The sequence below is a fragment of the Leguminivora glycinivorella genome, chromosome Z, assembly GCF_023078275.1.
Source record: "Leguminivora glycinivorella isolate SPB_JAAS2020 chromosome Z, LegGlyc_1.1, whole genome shotgun sequence".
NCBI lineage: Eukaryota > Metazoa > Arthropoda > Insecta > Lepidoptera > Tortricidae > Leguminivora > Leguminivora glycinivorella.
This window is the reverse complement of record NC_062998.1, coordinates 4,081,273-4,099,863: the sequence shown is the minus strand read 5'-3', so window position 1 is coordinate 4,099,863 and position 18,591 is coordinate 4,081,273. Positions and strand designations below refer to the sequence as shown.

General features: G+C 44.8%; 1 protein-coding gene across 1 annotated transcript in view; it reads right to left on the bottom strand.

Moving 5' to 3' along the window:
* The window catches only part of LOC125241490 (HEAT repeat-containing protein 6-like), a 34,822-nt gene that overhangs the window by 5,788 nt on the left and 10,443 nt on the right, over positions 1-18,591 (bottom strand). The window contains exons 8-13 of the mRNA XM_048150006.1: positions 17,731-18,044; positions 16,650-16,857; positions 16,015-16,178; positions 14,756-14,878; positions 12,793-12,917; positions 11,599-11,686 (exon numbers count right to left, since the gene is read on the bottom strand). Of these exons, the coding sequence (XP_048005963.1) occupies positions 11,599-11,686; positions 12,793-12,917; positions 14,756-14,878; positions 16,015-16,178; positions 16,650-16,857; positions 17,731-18,044 (1,022 nt within the window). The remainder of the gene's footprint in view (positions 1-11,598; positions 11,687-12,792; positions 12,918-14,755; positions 14,879-16,014; positions 16,179-16,649; positions 16,858-17,730; positions 18,045-18,591) is intronic.

The window sequence follows — 18,591 nt, the reverse complement described above, 5'->3', positions numbered from 1 at the left end:
CATTTTGAATTTTTCAAAATTTTCTTTTTGTATACTAATCTTGGGGTGGCTGTCTACCCGTGTGCAAAATTTCAGCGCGCTCGGACCATTTTGAAATTTTTCAAAAAAAAAGTCGGCCATTTTGATTTTTTTTTAATGCCATTCGATGGACCTCGGGTGACTGTATAACATTTGTTTGAGCACTTTTCACTTCTTTGTACCGTTACGGAGCTATGGTAATTAAAAGAAAAACCTCCATTCAAATTTCAATTGGCCCTCAAAGGCCGCCATTTTGAATTTTTCAAAATTTTCTTTTTGAATACTAATCTTAGCGCGACCGTCCACCCGTGTGCCTAATCTCAGCGCGCTAGGACCATTTTGAAAATTTTCAAAAAAAAAGTCGGCCATTTTGATTTTTTTTTAATGCAACTTTTTTCTACTCGGATACCTGTATGACATTTGGTCGAGCACCCCCCGGCTATCTCTTACGGTTTAAAAGTTGCCATACAAAATAAAAGTGGCCAGTTTTCCCACATTTGTAGCACTTTTCAATTTTTTTTATTTCATTCGAATCAAGGCCGCTTGGAGATTCTACGACCAAAATTTGAGCACTCCACGATAAATTTGAAAAATCGTCAAAAAAAAAAGTCGGCCATTTTGAAAAAAAAATGGCGGCGTCAAAAACTGCCCAGGGTCCTCTATGACATTTGGTCGAACACTCCCCGGCTAACTCCAGCCGTTTGGCCAGGCCGTCCAACATTTTTTTACCCGGAACCGGTAGACCGACGGTCTGATCTATCCGGGGTCGCAGGACCAAACTCTATACGACCACACCAAACACTGCCACCTTCAAATCCCCCTTCTGCCTATTTTTGGAAAAATGTCAGTCGGGTTGTAGCTTTATATTATATAGACTAGTTTTTTAAAGGTGCGCGGGGCCCGAGGGCCCCGCGGTGTTCTTTTTTTGTTTTGCTTTTTGTTTTTGAGCTATGCTTATGCTTTTTGTTTTAGAGCTATGCTTATGCTTTTTGTTTTTGAGCTATGCTTTTTTGTTTTTTTGCTTTGCTTGTTTGATTAATTGCTTGGGAGCACTCTCTGCCCGCAGCTCGGCCTGCGGCCTCGCGTGCTTGGGAGCCTGTCAGACACGCTCCGGGCCTTCGGCCCTCCGCGTAGTTACTGTGGGGGTTGTAGGGAAGTTGGAGCTTAAACACGACCCAATAGTAAAAGTGTCTTGAGAAGCTCACGACGGGCCTGCGGCCTGCGGCCTCCGGCCCGTCGTTTCGCTTCTCTAAGACACTTTTACTATTGGGTCGTGTTTAAGCTCCAACTTCCCGGTCCGCCGGCGAGCCGATCAGGGACGCTCCGGGCCTTCGGCCCTACGCGGAGCTCGGCCTTCGGCCTTCGCTGGGTTTCGAAGCTCCGCGTCGGGCCTTCGGCCCGCCGCTTCGCTTGTTAAGATACTTTTTGTTATTGTTTTGCTTGGGAGCACAGTCTGTACGCAGCTCGGCCTGCGGCCTTCGCGTGCTTGGAAGCATTCTGCCCGCAGCTCGGCCTGCGGCCTTCGCGTGCTTGGAAGCCTCTCAGGCACGCTCCGGGCCTTCGGCCCTCCGCGTAGTTACTGTGAGGGTTGTAGGGAAGTTGGAGCTTAAACACGACCCAATAGTAAAAGTGTCTTGAGAAGCTCACGACGGGCCTACGGCCTGCGGCCTCCGGCCCGTCGTTTCGCTTCTCTAAGACACGTTTACTATTGGGTCGTGTTTAAGCTCCAACTTCCCGGTCCGCCGGCGAGCCGATCAGGGACGCTCCGGGCCTTCGGCCCTACGCGGAGCTCGGCCTTCGGCCTTCGCTGGGTTTCGAAGCTCCGCGTCGGGCCTTTGGCCCGCCGCTTCGCTTATTTAGATACTTTTTGTTATTGTTTTCTTGGGAGCACAGTCTGCACGCAGCTCGGCCTGCGGCCTTCGCGTGCTTGGGAGCACTCTGCCCGCAGCTCGGCCTGCGGCCTTCGCGTACTTGGGAGCCTGTCAGACACGCTCCGGGCCTTCGGCCCTCCGCGTAGTTACTGTGGGGATTGTAGGATTTGTAGGGAAGTTGGACCTCCGGCCTGCGGCCTCCGGCCCGCCGCGTCGCTTTTTAGACACTTTTACTTATATATTCTTGCTTGGGAGCACTGTCTGTACGCAGCTCGGAACTTGGACCGGAGCAATGACCGTCGGGCTGTAGAACGCTCCCTCCGGCTGGTAGGGAAATTTGACTTTGTCCCCTCTCGCCGCCGTTTTTGACTTTTCCAAAAAATTTTTTTTCTCATTTCTATTTGTGGCCCCCGCTCTTACCACGTGCCAAATTTGAACGCGCTCGGACCGAAAATAAAAAAAAAAAAATTTCAAAGTCGGCCATTTTGAAATTTTGTAAATGCCATTCGATGGACCTCAGATAACTGTACAACATTAGTTTAAGCACTATTAACCTTTTTCCTACCGTTACGGAGCTATGGGGATTTAAAAAAAAACCTCCATACAAACTGGTAGGGAAATTTGAATTTGTCCCCTCTCGCCACCGTTTTTGACTTTTCCAAATTTTTTTTTCTCATTTCTATTTTTGGCCCCCGTTCTTACCACGTGCCAAATTTGAACGCGCTCGGACCGAAAATAAAAAAAAAAAATTTCAAAGTCGGCCATTTTGAAATTTTGTAAATGCCATTCGATGGACCTCAGATAACTGTACAACATTAGTTCAAGCACTATTAACCTTTTCCCTACCGTTACGGAGCTATGGGGATTTAAAAAAGGACCTCCATACAAATTTCAATTGGCCTTCAAAGGGCGCCATTTTGAATTTTTCAAAATTTTCTTTTTGTATACTAATCTTGGGGTGGCTGTCTACCCGTGTGCAAAATTTCAGCGCGCTCGGACCATTTTGAAATTTTTCAAAAAAAAAGTCGGCCATTTTGATTTTTTTTTAATGCCATTCGATGGACCTCGGGTGACTGTATAACATTTGTTTGAGCACTTTTCACTTCTTGGTACCGTTACGGAGCTATGGTAATTAAAAGAAAAACCTCCATTCAAATTTCAATTGGCCCTCAAAGGCCGCCATTTTGAATTTTTCAAAATTTTCTTTTTGAATATAAATCTTGGGGCGACCTTCCACCCGTGTGCCAAATCTTAGCGCGCTAGGCCCATTTTGAAATTTTTCAAAAAAAAAAGTCGGCCATTTTGAATTTTTTTTAATGCAACTTTTTTCTACTCGGATACCTGTATGACATTTGGTCGAGCACCCCCCGGCTATCTCTTACGGTTTAAAAGTTGCCATACAAAATAAAAGTGGCCAGGTTTCTCACATTTGTAGCATTTTTCAATTTTTTTTTATTTCATTCGAATCAAGGCCGCTTGGAGATTCTACGACCAAAATTTGAGCTCTCTATGATAAATTTGAAAAATTGACAAAAAAAAAAAGTCGGCCATTTTGAAAAAAAAATGGCGGCGTCAAAAACTGCCCAGGGTCCTCTATGACATTTGGTCGAACACTCCCCGGCTAACTCCAGCCGTTTGGCCAGGCCGTCCAACATTTTTTTACCCGGAACCGGTAGACCGACGGTCTGATCTATCCGGGGTCGCAGGACCAAACTCTATACGACCACACCAAACACTGCCACCCGCAAAAACCCCCTCTGCCTATTTTTTGAAAAATGTCAGTCGGGTTGTAGCTTTATATTATATAGAGGGCCTTCGGCCCGCCGCGTCGCTTTTTAGACACTTTGATTATCGTTCTGCTTGGGAGCACAGTCTGTACGCAGCTCGGCCTGCGGCCTTCGCGTGCTTGGGAGCACTCTGCCCGCAGCTCGGCCTGCGGCCTTCGCGTATTGGGAGCCTGTCAGACACGCTCCGGGCCTTCGGCCCTCCGCGTAGTTACTGTGGGGATTGTAGGATTTGTAGGGAAGTTGGACCTCCGGCCTGCGGCCTCCGGCCCGCCGCGTCGCTTTTTAGACACTTTTACTTATATTTTCTTGCTTGGGAGCACTGTCTGTACGCAGCTCGGAACTTGGACCGGAGCAATGACCGTCGGGCTGTAGAACGCTCCCTCAGGCTGGTAGGGAAATTTGACTTTGTCCCCTCTCGCCGCCGTTTTTGACTTTTCCAAAAATTTTTTTTTCTCATTTCTATTTTTGGCCCCCGCTCTTATCACGTGCCAAATTTGAACGCGCTCGGACCGAAAAAAAAAAAAAAATTCAAAGTCGGCCATTTTGAAATTTTGTAAATGCCATTCGATGGACCTCAGATAACTGTACAACATTAGTTTAAGCACTATTAACCTTTTTCCGACCGTTACGGAGCTATGGGAATTTTAAAAAAAAACTTCCATACAAACTGGTAGGGAAATTTGACTTTGTCCCCTCTCGCCACCGTTTTTGACTTTTCCAAATTTTTTTTTTCTCATTTCTATTTTTGGCCCCCGTTCTTACCACGTGCCAAATTTGAACGCGCTCGGACCGAAAATAAAAAAAAAAAATTTTCATAGTCGGCCATTTTGAAATTTTGTAAATGCCATTCGATGGACCTCAGACAACTGTACAACATTAGTTCAATCACTATTAACCTTTTCCCTACCGTTACGGAGCTATGGGGATTTAAAAAAAGGACCTCCATACAAATTTCAATTGGCCTTCAAAGGGCGCCATTTTGAATTTTTCAAAATTTTCTTTTTGTATACTAATCTTGGGGTGGTCTACCCGTGTGCAAAATTTCAGCGCGCTCGGACCATTTTGAAATTTTTCAAAAAAAAAAAGTCGGCCATTTTGATTTTTTTTTAATGCCATTCGATGGACCTCGGGTGACTGTATAACATTTGTTTGAGCACTTTTCACTTCTTTGTACCGTTACGGAGCTATGGTAATTAAAAGAAAAACCTCCATTCAAATTTCAATTGGCCCTCAAAGGCCGCCATTTTGAATTTTTCAAAATTTTCTTTTTGAATACTAATCTTAGCACGACCGTCCACCCGTGTGCCAAATCTCAGCGCGCTAGGACCATTTTGAAAATTTTCAAAAAAAAAAGTCGGCCATTTTGATTTTTTTTTAATGCAACTTTTTTCTACTCGGATACCTGTATGACATTTGGTCGAGCACCCCCCGGCTATCTCTTACGGTTTAAAAGTTGCCATACAAAATAAAAGTGGCCAGTTTTCCCACATTTGTAGCACTTTTCAATTTTTTTTATTTCATTCGAATCGAGGCCACTTGGAGATTCTATGACCAAAATTTGAGCTCTCTACGACAAACTTGAAAAATCGTCAAAAAAAAAAGTCGGCCATTTTGAAAAAAAAAATGGTGGCGTCAAAAACTGCCCAGGGTCCTCTATGACATTTGGTCGAACACTCTCCGGCTAACTCCAGCCGTTTGGCCAGGCCGTCCAACATTTTTTTACGCGGAACCGGTAGACCGACGGTCTGATCTATCCGGGGTCGCAGGACCAAACTCTATACGACCACACCAAACACTGCCACCTTCAAATCCCCCTTCTGCCCATTTTTTGAAAAATGTCAGTCGGGTTGTAGCTTTATATTATATAGACTAGTTTTTTAAAGGTGCGCGGGGCCCGAGGGCCCCGCGGTGTTCTTTTTTTGTTTTGCTTTTTGTTTTTTGCTTTTGCTTTTGCTTTTTGTTTTTGAGTTATGCTTATGCTTTTTGTTTTTGAGCTATGCTTGTTTGTTTTTTTTGCTTTAGCCTTTGCGTGCTTGGGAGCACTCTCTGCCCGCAGCTCGGCCTGCGGCCTCGCGTGCTTGGGAGCCTGTCAGACACGCTCCGGGCCTTCGGCCCTCCGCGTAGTTACTGTGGGGGTTGTAGGGAAGTTGGAGCTTAAACACGACCCAATAGTCAAAGTGTCTTGAGAAGCTCACGACGGGCCTGCGGCCTGCGGCCTCCGGCCCGTCGTTTCGCTTCTCTAAGACACTTTTACTATTGGGTCGTGTTTAAGCTCCAACTTCCCGGTCCGCCAGAGAGCCGATCAGGGACGCTCCGGGCCTTCGGCCCTACGCGGAGCTCGGCCTTCGGCCTTCGCTGGGTTTCGTTTCGAAGCTCCGCGTCGGGCCTTCGGCCCGCCGCGTCGCTTTTTAGACACTTTGATTATCGTTCTGCTTGGGAGCACAGTCGGTACGCAGCTCGGCCTGCGGCCTTCGCGTGCTTGGGAGCACTCTGCCCGCAGCTCGGCCTGCGGCCTTCGCGTGCTTGGAAGCCTCTCAGGCACGCTCCGGGCCTTCGGCCCTCCGCGTAGTTACTGTGAGAGTTGTAGGTAAGTTGGAGCTTAAACACAACCCAATAGTAAAAGTGTCTTGAGAAGCTCACGACGGGCCTGCGGCCTGCGGCCTCCGGCCCGTCGTTTCGCTTCTCTAAGACACTTTTACTATTGGGTCGTGTTTAAACTCCAACTTCCCGGTCCGCCGGCGGGCCGGTCAGGGACGCTCCGGGCCTTCGGCCCTACGCGGAGCTCGGCCTTCGGCCTTCGCTGGGTTTCGAAGCTCCGCGTCGGGCCTTTGGCCCGCCGCTTCGCTTATTTAGATACTTTTTGTTATTGTTTTCTTGGGAGCACAATCTGCACGCAGCTCGGCCTGCGGCCTTCGCGTGCTTGGGAGCACTCTGCCCGCAGCTCGGCCTGCGGCCTTCGCGTACTTGGGAGCCTGTCAGACACGCTCCGGGCCTTCGGCCCTCCGCGTAGTTACTGTGGGGATTGTAGGATTTGTAGGGAAGTTGGACCTCCGGCCTGCGGCCTCCGGCCCGCCGCGTCGCTTTTTAGACACTTTTACTTATATTTTCTTGCTTGGGAGCACTGTCTGTACGCAGCTCGGAACTTGGACCGGAGCAATGACCGTCGGGCTGTAGAACGCTCCCTCAGGCTGGTAGGGAAATTTGACTTTGTCCCCTCTCGCCGCCGTTTTTGACTTTTCCAAAAATTTTTTTTCTCATTTCTATTTTTGGCCCCCGCTCTTACCACGTGCCAAATTTGAACGCGCTCGGACCGAAAATAAAAAAAAAAAAAAATTTCAAAGTCGGCCATTTTGAAATTTTGTAAATGCCATTCGATGGACCTCAGATAACTGTACAACATTAGTTTAAGCACTATTAACCTTTTTCCGACCGTTACGGAGCTATGGGAATTTTAAAAAAAAACCTCCATACAAACTGGTAGGGAAATTTGACTTTGTCCCCTCTCGCCACCGTTTTTGACTTTTCCAAATTTTTTTTTTTCTCATTTCTATTTTTGGCCCCCGTTCTTACCACGTGCCAAATTTGAACGCGCTCGGACCGAAAATAAAAAAAAAATTTTTCATAGTCGGCCATTTTGAAATTTTGTAAATGCCATTCGATGGACCTCAGATAACTGTACAACATTAGTTCAATCACTATTAACCTTTTCCCTACCGTTACGGAGCTATGGGGATTTAAAAAAAGGACCTCCATACAAATTTCAATTGGCCTTCAAAGGGCGCCATTTTGAATTTTTCAAAATTTTCTTTTTGTATACTAATCTTGGGGTGGCTGTCTACCCGTGTGCAAAATTTCAGCGCGCTCGGACCATTTTGAAATTTTTCAAAAAAAAAAGTCGGCCATTTTGATTTTTTTTTAATGCCATTCGATGGACCTCGGGTGACTGTATAACATTTGTTTGAGCACTTTTCACTTCTTTGTACCGTTACGGAGCTATGGTAATTAAAAGAAAAACCTCCATTCAAATTTCAATTGGCCCTCAAAGGCCGCCATTTTGAATTTTTCAAAATTTTCTTTTTGAATACTAATCTTAGTGTGACCGTCCACCCGTGTGCCAAATCTCAGCGCGCTAGGACCATTTTGAAAATTTTCAAAAAAAAAAGTCGGCCATTTTGATTTTTTTTTAATGCAACTTTTTTCTACTCGGATACCTGTATGACATTTGGTCGAGCACCCCCGGCTATCTCTTACGGTTTAAAAGTTGCCATACAAAATAAAAGTGGCCAGTTTTCCCACATTTGTAGCACTTTTCAATTTTTTTTTATTTCATTCGAATCGAGGCCACTTGGAGATTCTATGACCAAAATTTGAGCTCTCTACGACAAACTTGAAAAATCGTCAAAAAAAAAGTCGGCCATTTTGAAAAAAAAATGGTGGCGTCAAAAACTGCCCAGGGTCCTCTATGACATTTGGTCGAACACTCCCCGGCTAACTCCAGCCGTTTGGCCAGGCCGTCCAACATTTTTTTACCCGGAACCGGTAGACCGACGGTCTGATCTATCCGGGGTCGCAGGACCAAACTCTATACGACCACACCAAACACTGCCACCTTCAAATCCCCCTTCTGCCCATTTTTGGAAAAATGTCAGTCGGGTTGTAGCTTTATATTATATAGACTAGTTTTTTAAAGGTGCGCGGGGCCCGAGGGCCCCGCGGTGTTCTTTTTTTGTTTTGCTTTATTGTTTTTTTGCTTTTGCTTTTGCTTTTTGTTTTTGTGTTTTGCTTATGCTTTTGCTTTTTGTTTTTGTGTTTTGCTTTTGCTTTTTGTTTTTGAGCTATGCTTTTTTGATTTATTGCTTTAGCCTTAGCGTGCTTGGGAGCACTCTCTGCCCGCAGCTCGGCCTGCGGCCTCGCGTGCTTGGGAGCCTGTCAGACACGCTCCGGGCCTTCGGCCCTCCGCGTAGTTACTGTGGGGGTTGTAGGGAAGTTGGAGCTTAAACACGACCCAATAGTAAAAGTGTCTTGAGAAGCTCACGACGGGCCTACGGCCTGCGGCCTCCGGCCCGTCGTTTCGCTTCTCTAAGACACTTTTACTATTGGGTCGTGTTTAAGCTCCAACTTCCCGGTCCGCCGGCGAGCCGATCAGGGACGCTCCGGGCCTTCGGCCCTACGCGGAGCTCGGCCTTCGGCCTTCGCTGGATTTCGAAGCTCCGCGTCGGGCCTTCGGCCCGCCGCTTCGCTTGTTAAGATACTTTTTGTCATTATTTTGCTTGGGAGCACAGTCTGTACGCAGCTCGGCCTGCGGCCTTCGCGTGCTTGGGAGCACTCTGCCCGCAGCTCGGCCTGCGGCCTTCGCGTGCTTGGGAGCCTCTCAGACACGCTCCGGGCCTTCGGCCCTCCGCGTAGTTTCTGTGGGGGTTGTAGGGAAGTTGGAGCTTAAACACGACCCAATAGTAAAAGTGTCTTGAGAAGCTCACGACGGGCCTGCGGCCTACGGCCTCCGGCCCGTCGTTTCGCTTCTCTAAGACACTTTTACTATTGGGTCGTGTTTAAGCTCCAACTTCCCGGTCCGCCGGCGAGCCGATCAGGGACGCTCCGGGCCTTCGGCCCTACGCGGAGCTCGGCCTTCGGCCTTCGCTGGGTTTCGAAGCTCCGCGTCGGGCCTTTGGCCCGCCGCTTCGCTTATTTAGATACTTTTTGTTATTGTTTTCTTGGGAGCACAGTCTGCACGCAGCTCGGCCTGCGGCCTTCGCGTGCTCGGGAGCACTCTGCCCGCAGCTCGGCCTGCGGCCTTCGCGTGCTTGGGAGCCTCTCAGACACGCTCCGGGCCTTCGGCCCTCCGCGTAGTTACTGTGGGGGTTGAGGGAAGTTGGAGCTTAAACACGACCCAATAGTAAAAGTGTCTTGAGAAGCTCACGACGGGCCTGCGGCCTGCGGCCTCCGGCCCGTCGTTTCGCTTCTCTAAGACACGTTTACTATTGGGTCGTGTTTAAGCTCCAACTTCCCGGTCCGCCGGCGAGCCGATCAGGGACGCTCCGGGCCTTCGGCCCTACGCGGAGCTCGGCCTTCGGCCTTCGCTGGGTTTCGAAGCTCCGCGTCGGGCCTTTGGCCCGCCGCTTCGCTTATTTAGATACTTTTTGTTATTGTTTTCTTGGGAGCACAGTCTGCACGCAGCTCGGCCTGCGGCCTTCGCGTGCTTGGGAGCACTCTGCCCGCAGCTCGGCCTGCGGCCTTCGCGTACTTGGGAGCCTGTCAGACACGCTCCGGGCCTTCGGCCCTCCGCGTAGTTACTGTGGGGATTATAGGATTTGTAGGGAAGTTGGACCTCCGGCCTGCGGCCTCCGGCCCGCCGCGTCGCTTTTTAGACACTTTTACTTATATATTCTTGCTTGGGAGCACTGTCTGTACGCAGCTCGGAACTTGGACCGGAGCAATGACCGTCGGGCTGTAGAACGCTCCCTCCGGCTGGTAGGGAAATTTGACTTTGTCCCCTCTCGCCGCCGTTTTTGACTTTTCCAAAATTTTTTTTTTCTCATTTCTATTTGTGGCCCCCGCTCTTACCACGTGCCAAATTTGAACGCGCTCGGACCGAAAATAAAAAAAAAAATTTTCAAAGTCGGCCATTTTGAAATTTTGTAAATGCCATTCGATGGACCTCAGATAACTGTACAACATTAGTTTAAGCACTATTAACCTTTTTCCTACCGTTACGGAGCTATGGGGATTTAAAAAAAAACCTCCATACAAACTGGTAGGGAAATTTGAATTTGTCCCCTCTCGCCACCGTTTTTGACTTTTCCAAAATTTTTTTTCTCATTTCTATTTTTGGCCCCCGTTCTTACCACGTGCCAAATTTGAACGCGCTCGGACCGAAAAAAAAAAAAAAAATTTCAAAGTCGGCCATTTTGAAATTTTGTAAATGCCATTCGATGGACCTCAGATAACTGTACAACATTAGTTCAAGCACTATTAACCTTTTCCCTACCGTTACGGAGCTATGGGGATTTAAAAAAAGGACCTCCATACAAATTTCAATTGGCCTTCAAAGGGCGCCATTTTGAATTTTTCAAAATTTTCTTTTTGTATACTAATCTTGGGGTGGCTGTCTACCCGTGTGCAAAATTTCAGCGCGCTCGGACCATTTTGAAATTTTTCAAAAAAAAAAAGTCGGCCATTTTGATTTTTTTTTAATGCCATTCGATGGACCTCGGGTGACTGTATAACATTTGTTTGAGCACTTTTCACTTCTTGGTACCGTTACGGAGCTATGGTAATTAAAAGAAAAACCTCCATTCAAATTTCAATTGGCCCTCAAAGGCCGCCATTTTGAATTTTTCAAAATTTTCTTTTTGAATATAAATCTTGGGGCGACCTTCCACCCGTGTGCCAAATCTTAGCGCGCTAGGCCCATTTTGAAATTTTTCAAAAAAAAAAGTCGGCCATTTTGAATTTTTTTTTAATGCAACTTTTTTCTACTCGGATACCTGTATGACATTTGGTCGAGCACCCCCGGCTATCTCTTACGGTTAAACTGCCCAGGGTCCTCTATGACATTTGGTCGAACACTCCCCGGCTAACTCCAGCCGTTTGGCCAGGCCGTCCAACATTTTTTTACCCGGAACCGGTAGACCGACGGTCTGATCTATCCGGGGTCGCAGGACCAAACTCTATACGACCACACCAAACACTGCCACCCGCAAAAACCCCCTCTGCCTATTTTTTGAAAAATGTCAGTCGGGTTGTAGCTTTATATTATATAGATATTGATTGTAGCCTTAGACCAAAAAGGATGTAAGCATTAAAAATATCCTTGTGAAATACGACCCTTATAAATTAATCCATTTATGAGTATTACGTAGTTAATGCTAAAAGGATGTAAGCGACATACATGTTCTAATGAATTGCGTCCTTCTTTCACTAACCTTATCGTTATCGGCGGCACATTGTATGCTGACCTCCAGTAGACGCAGTAGGAGTCGATCGTCGATATCGTCTATCTCCAGATCATCGCTGTAAGAATATTATATTAACTTGAACCTAAAATACATGTAAGGAGAGAGCACAAAAGTGTAAAAAGTCGAGAGCAAGAGGCTGAAGTTTTATAATAGGAAAGCTTGGTAATCGTTTTATTATCGGTCAATGAGATGCGATTATTGTCGGTCAATGAGATGCGATTAATTCAAAACAAAGATTAAATATAATATGGAGCGTGAAGTAATACACGTGCGCACATATAATAAGTAATAAAATAATCCATTATACGACTGTGGTTATGTGTCTGGATACCTATAGTTAATAATCAAAACTGTCAACGTGAGTTATATATTGCCACAGAATATATAACAAACGGACCGCACGCGAGCAGCCGACATTGAATTTTAATGCGCCGCGTGCAGGACGTCACCACTGAATGGGCCGCGAACTCGCGGCCGCCGACATGCGATAGAATCGCGGAAAAAGCCGCCCCTGATATTGCACAATATAAATCAGAAACGGCGCGGCGGACTTATTGCCAAGTTAAAAGGATGAATTAAAAAATATATTAAAATCCTAGCTTGATTTAACCGAATGTAAGTCTACAAATGTATATCTGTAATCTGTGTGTGAATGTATATCGGTAAGTAAAAATCCAGCAGGGCTATAACATAATTGGCGCGACAGTATACCGCCGCGATATGGTCGGGTAGATTATGTCGCGGTGACATATTCTCGCACTCATTATGAACTAGCCCGGCAGGAAGACTGTACAGACCGATTCACAAGAGCTGGCACGAATCGAACGAACGAGTGAATGAAAGTGTGCATGTGTGTGACAGTGACAGATTAACCAACCACGTGACAGTTACGACTGCATATCGATACAGGCCCCGTAGTCGAATGGCATTTCTGCGACGCGAAACGCCGCAGAAACGTAGTCTGGCACGACAAGAGTGATAGAGATAGAAAGCTACGAAAGAGATATTATCGTGAGCGTTTCGCGAGTGTTTGTGCATTCGGCTACGCACACAGATGTCACTCATAAAATCAAAGTTTTATTCATTCCATTCATGTTCACTCTCATGAATCGACCTGTAACTATCGAATATAACAATATGATAGTAATATTTCGTTCTTACACATTCAAAACGAGTGCGTCGCTCAAGTTTCCTAGCGCCCAGGCGCCTTTTGTTCTCACCACCAAAGATGACTCTGCTAGTGCACGAAGTATATTCTCCCCGCAGTCGCTCACAAAACCGATGTCCTGAAAATCGAATACGCATACGAAGGATTGGTGAGACATCCAGAGCTCTCTGCTCCACACAGAAATCGAACAATCTCATCGAAGTATCGGGTCGAGCAAGTATCATTAGGTCCACACAGAGCGAGCGTCGTCGTCGCAAGGCAATTTCCTCGCACGGTAAAACGTCCAATGTATACGTGCCTCGGCCGAGGCAGTGCGTGCGATTTGCTCGGCCTAGCAACCGACAGCTGAGGCACGTCCTCATTGGACGTTTACCGCGCAAGTACATTGCCTCACGACGTACCTCGCTCTGTGTGGACCCGGCTAATTCCCACGCGCGGGAAATTACCTAAGTAGTCGTACGTCGGACTGTGTAGACCGTATGCATGTCTAAATAGTAGGGATGTACCGACTATTGATTCGGCGACTAGCCGAACCGACAGTCGGCGCTTGAGTGAGTCGGCGACGTCCTCATATTCGACTAAATTCACATTTTGAATGTCATATTTGGTTCTACCGCGCTTTTTATGATTTTTTACAGGTTGTTCATGCTAATATTTATACACATTTTCCATTTTTAACAAGCGCTTGGCTTAGTGGGTGGATCCTGCCTATGAAATCTGTAATCCTAGGTAGGAAATTTATTTCTGTGATGATTACAGAAATTTGTTGTTTTGACAAAGAAAGGAATTACGAATAGGTACATAATGCAACCATAATTTTCAGCTGATAATTTAGTTTTGTACTGTTTTTCTATCAGTAATGAAAGCCTACTAATCGGCCTCTTTTCGTAGTCGCCGACTAATCGCCGACTAGAAATGTGTAGACCGTAGTCGGCGACTAGTCGGTACATCCCTACTAAATAGCAATGAATGACTCAAACTAAGTTTTTGACAAATATACGAGGCTTATGGAGTCGAAGACCATGTGTAAAATATACCTAGTAAGAGATGAGTGTGCATGAAGAAATAAATGGTGTGATACAAAGACGTCAATGTCCTTACTCGTAATCATAAAAACACAAACAAATAATTGGTCTTCAATAACTCATAGGAGTAAAGTCTAGAGTCTAATAGGACTAATAGAAGCAAATCAAGAGTAAACGCGCGTCATGAAAATTATATGCATACTGTAAACAAATTGATTAAGAGAATGACTACTCTTATAACTGTGTACCTATTTGCGTAGCTCAGTTGTTATACCCATTGAAATTGAGTACATATTTATATTTTTATCATTTTGCTATGTCACACAACATTGCAACAGTAAAAATTTTGAAATGCATGTGTCCCATACAAATGGGTGTTATACTTCAAGTCCAATAAAGACGTTTACAGTTGAAGAAATCGTATTGTAGGTGAAGCGTTATTTAGGACCTTGTAGGCATTAGCACTTGTAGATGTACTGTTTGTACCTTACAGCTGTCAAATGTACTTACTTCTAAAGCTAGGAACAAATTATGGGACGCGTCACACGGACGCGGCTGGTGACCTGGACTGATAAGTGTGCACAGTCATAAAACATCCAGTTCGCCAGATGACGTCCGGACGTCCGTGCGCTCAAGGCCACGTCCACGGCTTACATCCGATAGTTTGCACAATTCAGTGTATATTCATTATCTAGATCGCGGCAGTGGACGCGCGTCCTCGGACGCGTCCCATAATTTGTTCCTAGCCTAGCTTAAGGGTTCGGTACATGACTGTCATAGCGAGGGCACGTACTACGGCCGCTCGCAACGCCACTTTGTAGTCACTGCACATACCCACCAATAGAGTGCAGCATAGTACTTGTAGATATCACTGGAGTCTTCTTTCTGACCTTTTTGCTGTCCGTATCATAAAGCTGTGAAATATACTTACTTCTCTAAGGGTTCGGTACATGACAGTCATAGCCAGGGCACGAACTGCGGCCGCCCGCACCGCCGGCTCCTCGTCGCTGCACGAACCAACCAGTAGAGTACAGCATAACACTTGTAGATGTCGCTGCAATACAAATAAAACAAATAAAAGAAAAGAGGAAGTATTATGGAACAATAAAGACGCCAAGAGTTTTGTAAACACCAAAGACATATGTAACTCCGTATATACAGATAAAGTCTAAGAAAAAAACGTACCTCTGTACCATACAGTACCATACAGAAAAAGGTAGGCTTAGATGGCGATACACCTTTGGGGGACGCTCGGCTACATGGCGCCATAAATTAAATATAACAAGATCATACCATCCCATACATTAAAATACGAACGAAATAAAATAAAATACGCCTACGAACGCGCTTACACTCCACCACACATAGATGGCGCTACAAACAAAATGTCTTGTAGCTTTCGATTATACTTGTAGATGGCGTTAAGTGTCACTTTTGACATAGATTTACGGCTCGGAATTGACACTTAATGCCAATCTACAAATAATCGGTGGCAACAGGGCATTTTTTTGTGGCGCCATCTATGTGTGGTGGAGTGTAAGCGCGTTCGTAGGCGATCGCATTTTAATGTATGGAATGGTATGATCTTGTTATATTTAATTTATGATGGCGCTAATATTAATATTTGACATTTTAACGCATATCAAGCTAAGAATATGAGCCAAATTGTCAAAACTGAGGTTCAAAAGTTTTAAGCCTATGTCAAGAGATGGCAGTCTATGCACTGTGATTACACATTTTACTTCAACAGTAACTCTCTATAATACTCGATCCTCTTTGGTAAACACTAAACAGAGAAAGTATGTGGGTTATGAAATTTAAGATATCGCCCTTTCTACGCCGTGTCAAAAAGCTGTCACTCAGACGGTTAGACACCACATCACCGAAGTGTAATTGAACTGCTCGCATAAGTTCTTACCTATCGCGTAGGTATGTTATGTTGAACTGAGATCTGTGAAGAATTAATCCGTCATTGGTATTTGACCAGTTTGACCTGCGGTTCGGTTCGGATATATTCATCGTTAACATACAAAAGGTTAAGTAACTCTTTAAATGCCGCGGCTGTTGGCGTATAGCAACGTGAACGATGCAGACATACTCAAAGATTGACATTTGCCTGACCCACACACAACCGTTGACGTATACTTTGGCGGTTCTTAAATAAAGTAGTTAGTTAAAACATAAACATACCGGTAACTCCTTAAACGACCGCTCGCCTATGTTAGCGATGCAGTCGCAAACGACAGCCTTGCATTGAGGGTTGTCGTGACATTGCAGCACGGTCGACAAAGGCGTCAGTAGCTTTTGCCACATGTACATACATTGACTCACGGGTGGAGACTCGTTTGTTTGTTCTGGAAAAAAGCGGTAAAAAAATTATAGTGAAAAAAAATGTGACCCATAAAGTAGTAAATGTGAATTCACCAATTTATCAATTGGTAAATTCACAAGAGTTAGGCACGAATGAGTGAATGAAAATTTAGGAGTTGGAGAGATTCTAGTCTTCTCTCATTTTGATACTAACGTGCGATAGAAATAGCACTAATGCGTGGAAGACCCATAGTTAAGCATACAGTATAGAGTGACAGGGGCAGCGCTATCAGAAACATGAAACACTCACCAAGTTTCTGTATTACTGACAGTTTTGGCTACCTGTAAAGCTACATCCTGATATTCCTGATGCCCATGTTGAAGCATCTCGTACAGAACTTAGTTTTTGAGATGGCCGAGAGGACTTGGAGAGATTCTAGTATCACTAATAATGTGCGACAGAGATAAAACTATTGCGTGGATTCTTAGGGATATCAAATACATGTGACACTTACCTAGTTTCTGTATAGCATCTCCGATAATAGTGACAGTTTTCGCTGCCTGTAGTGTTACATCTTGGTGCTCATGTTGCAGCATCTCAAACAGAACGTCTGCCAGTAGTGTTAAATGTGGTTGAAGCAAGTTTTTTAGGCGGTGGAACGCTATGGCCGAGAGGACTTGGAGAGATTCTAGTATCACAGGGATCGCCGACGGCTTACATTTCTGGAAAAGAAAATATCTGCGTTATTTGACTGTCTAGTTGTCTACGGTCACACACTCGAAATTAAGAACTATGAAGACGTCGCATCATGAACGACAGAGTCAACTTTGAAATGTATGTCTGCCTATTATTGTACTTTTTATAATATTTTTAGAGGTAGAGAAATATAATATTTCAAATTAGCGCTTACAGTTTGAAGCAACTTGAAGAACCCTAACGTTCCACGGGACTAAAATGGCAACAATATTTTTTTTTGTTTGTTTGTGGATGCCATATCGTTCGTGAAGGTCAAGATATAAATTGATCCAGACGCAAAACTTCGTTTTAGTCCCAAGGACACCTTCCTTCCTTAGGGCTAAAGGTTAATAGTAAAAGCGAATAACCAAATAATGTGTGTAAAGTCATAAAAGCCTAACCGTAGCCATCATACCTAAAGTTTGCTTTAAAAAATAAGGGGGTTTGACGACCGGTTCTTGTGACCAGTCAACGACAAAATTTCTATTTGACTCTGTCAACAAAAACAGATTTTTTTTAAGAATTGTGATAGAAAGAATCAGAAATTCATATTAGCGTATTACAGTTTAGGCAACATGAATAATGTTTAGAACATGAATAATCCCTAAAGTTCTATGATTCTAAAATTGGTAGCCATGAAATGTCATAGATCATAGACGTATAGAATTTTAAAAAAAGTGACTACCTATCGATGTGATATTCTGCCTGTGAAGCTCAACGGATGAATTGAACCTTAACATAGAGATTTATTATAGCCCGAATAAAATTATTGGGAGAGCCAGAGGTTATTAAATAATAAGCAAAAAGTGCCGTAGCAAAAGCCTGCCAGTAATTGCATTACGTTGATTTAAAATACTTACAACGACTTCACTGTCCTTGAACATCCATCCCATATTCCTAAAACATATATCTAAGATCCAGCTCTTAAAATAATGTACATTTTTCTCTTCACTTATTTTTTCTATACACGTTTGCTCAACGGCGGTAAACATTTCGTCATCAGAATATCCTTCTTCAAAATCGTCACACTCTTCATTAGTGTCACTTTCTATGTGTGTTTGATGAACAGGTTTCGTGGCATCTTTTTCTACTGATTTTAATACTTCGTCTACTTTTGGATCTATGGAAAGAACGCATCCCATGGTGACTAGGGCTCCAACTTGCAATGTTACATCTGAAACAATTACAACTTTTTTTAAATATTATACAGGAGACTCTCAGGGTGGATCAACGGTGGCGGCGGATCTGCGTCAGCTTTACGTCGGTCGCAGGATCGGAACAGGTAGCGTGCTCTCATTTCCGAGGCCAAGATACACTTTGGATGTTAGTAAGTCAATTAAAAGAAGCAGTCAATTTTAGTTTTCACTTTTTTCGTCCTTACCTTAGACCGAAATTAAAATTACGAGTAGGTACAGTCAACCAATTGAAACCCTAGGCCACTGTAGAACTATGTCACAGTGACGTTATAAATCAGATTGTAAGAAATCTCCACAGACCTATCATTTCGCTTACGCTTAAAGACAGCTGAAGTGTGCGAAAGAGAAGCCGTCACGTATATGAACATTCCATGAGTGAGAAAGAGTCGGACTACCAATGACAAAACGTGACCATTTCTGAGCCCGACAGCGGCCGCTAGCGGCCGCGGCTTTGTTTACATATTTTGAAAATATTCAAAATAATAAATAATTCGGGGGTTGGGGTAATAAAAAAGGATGTGTAAA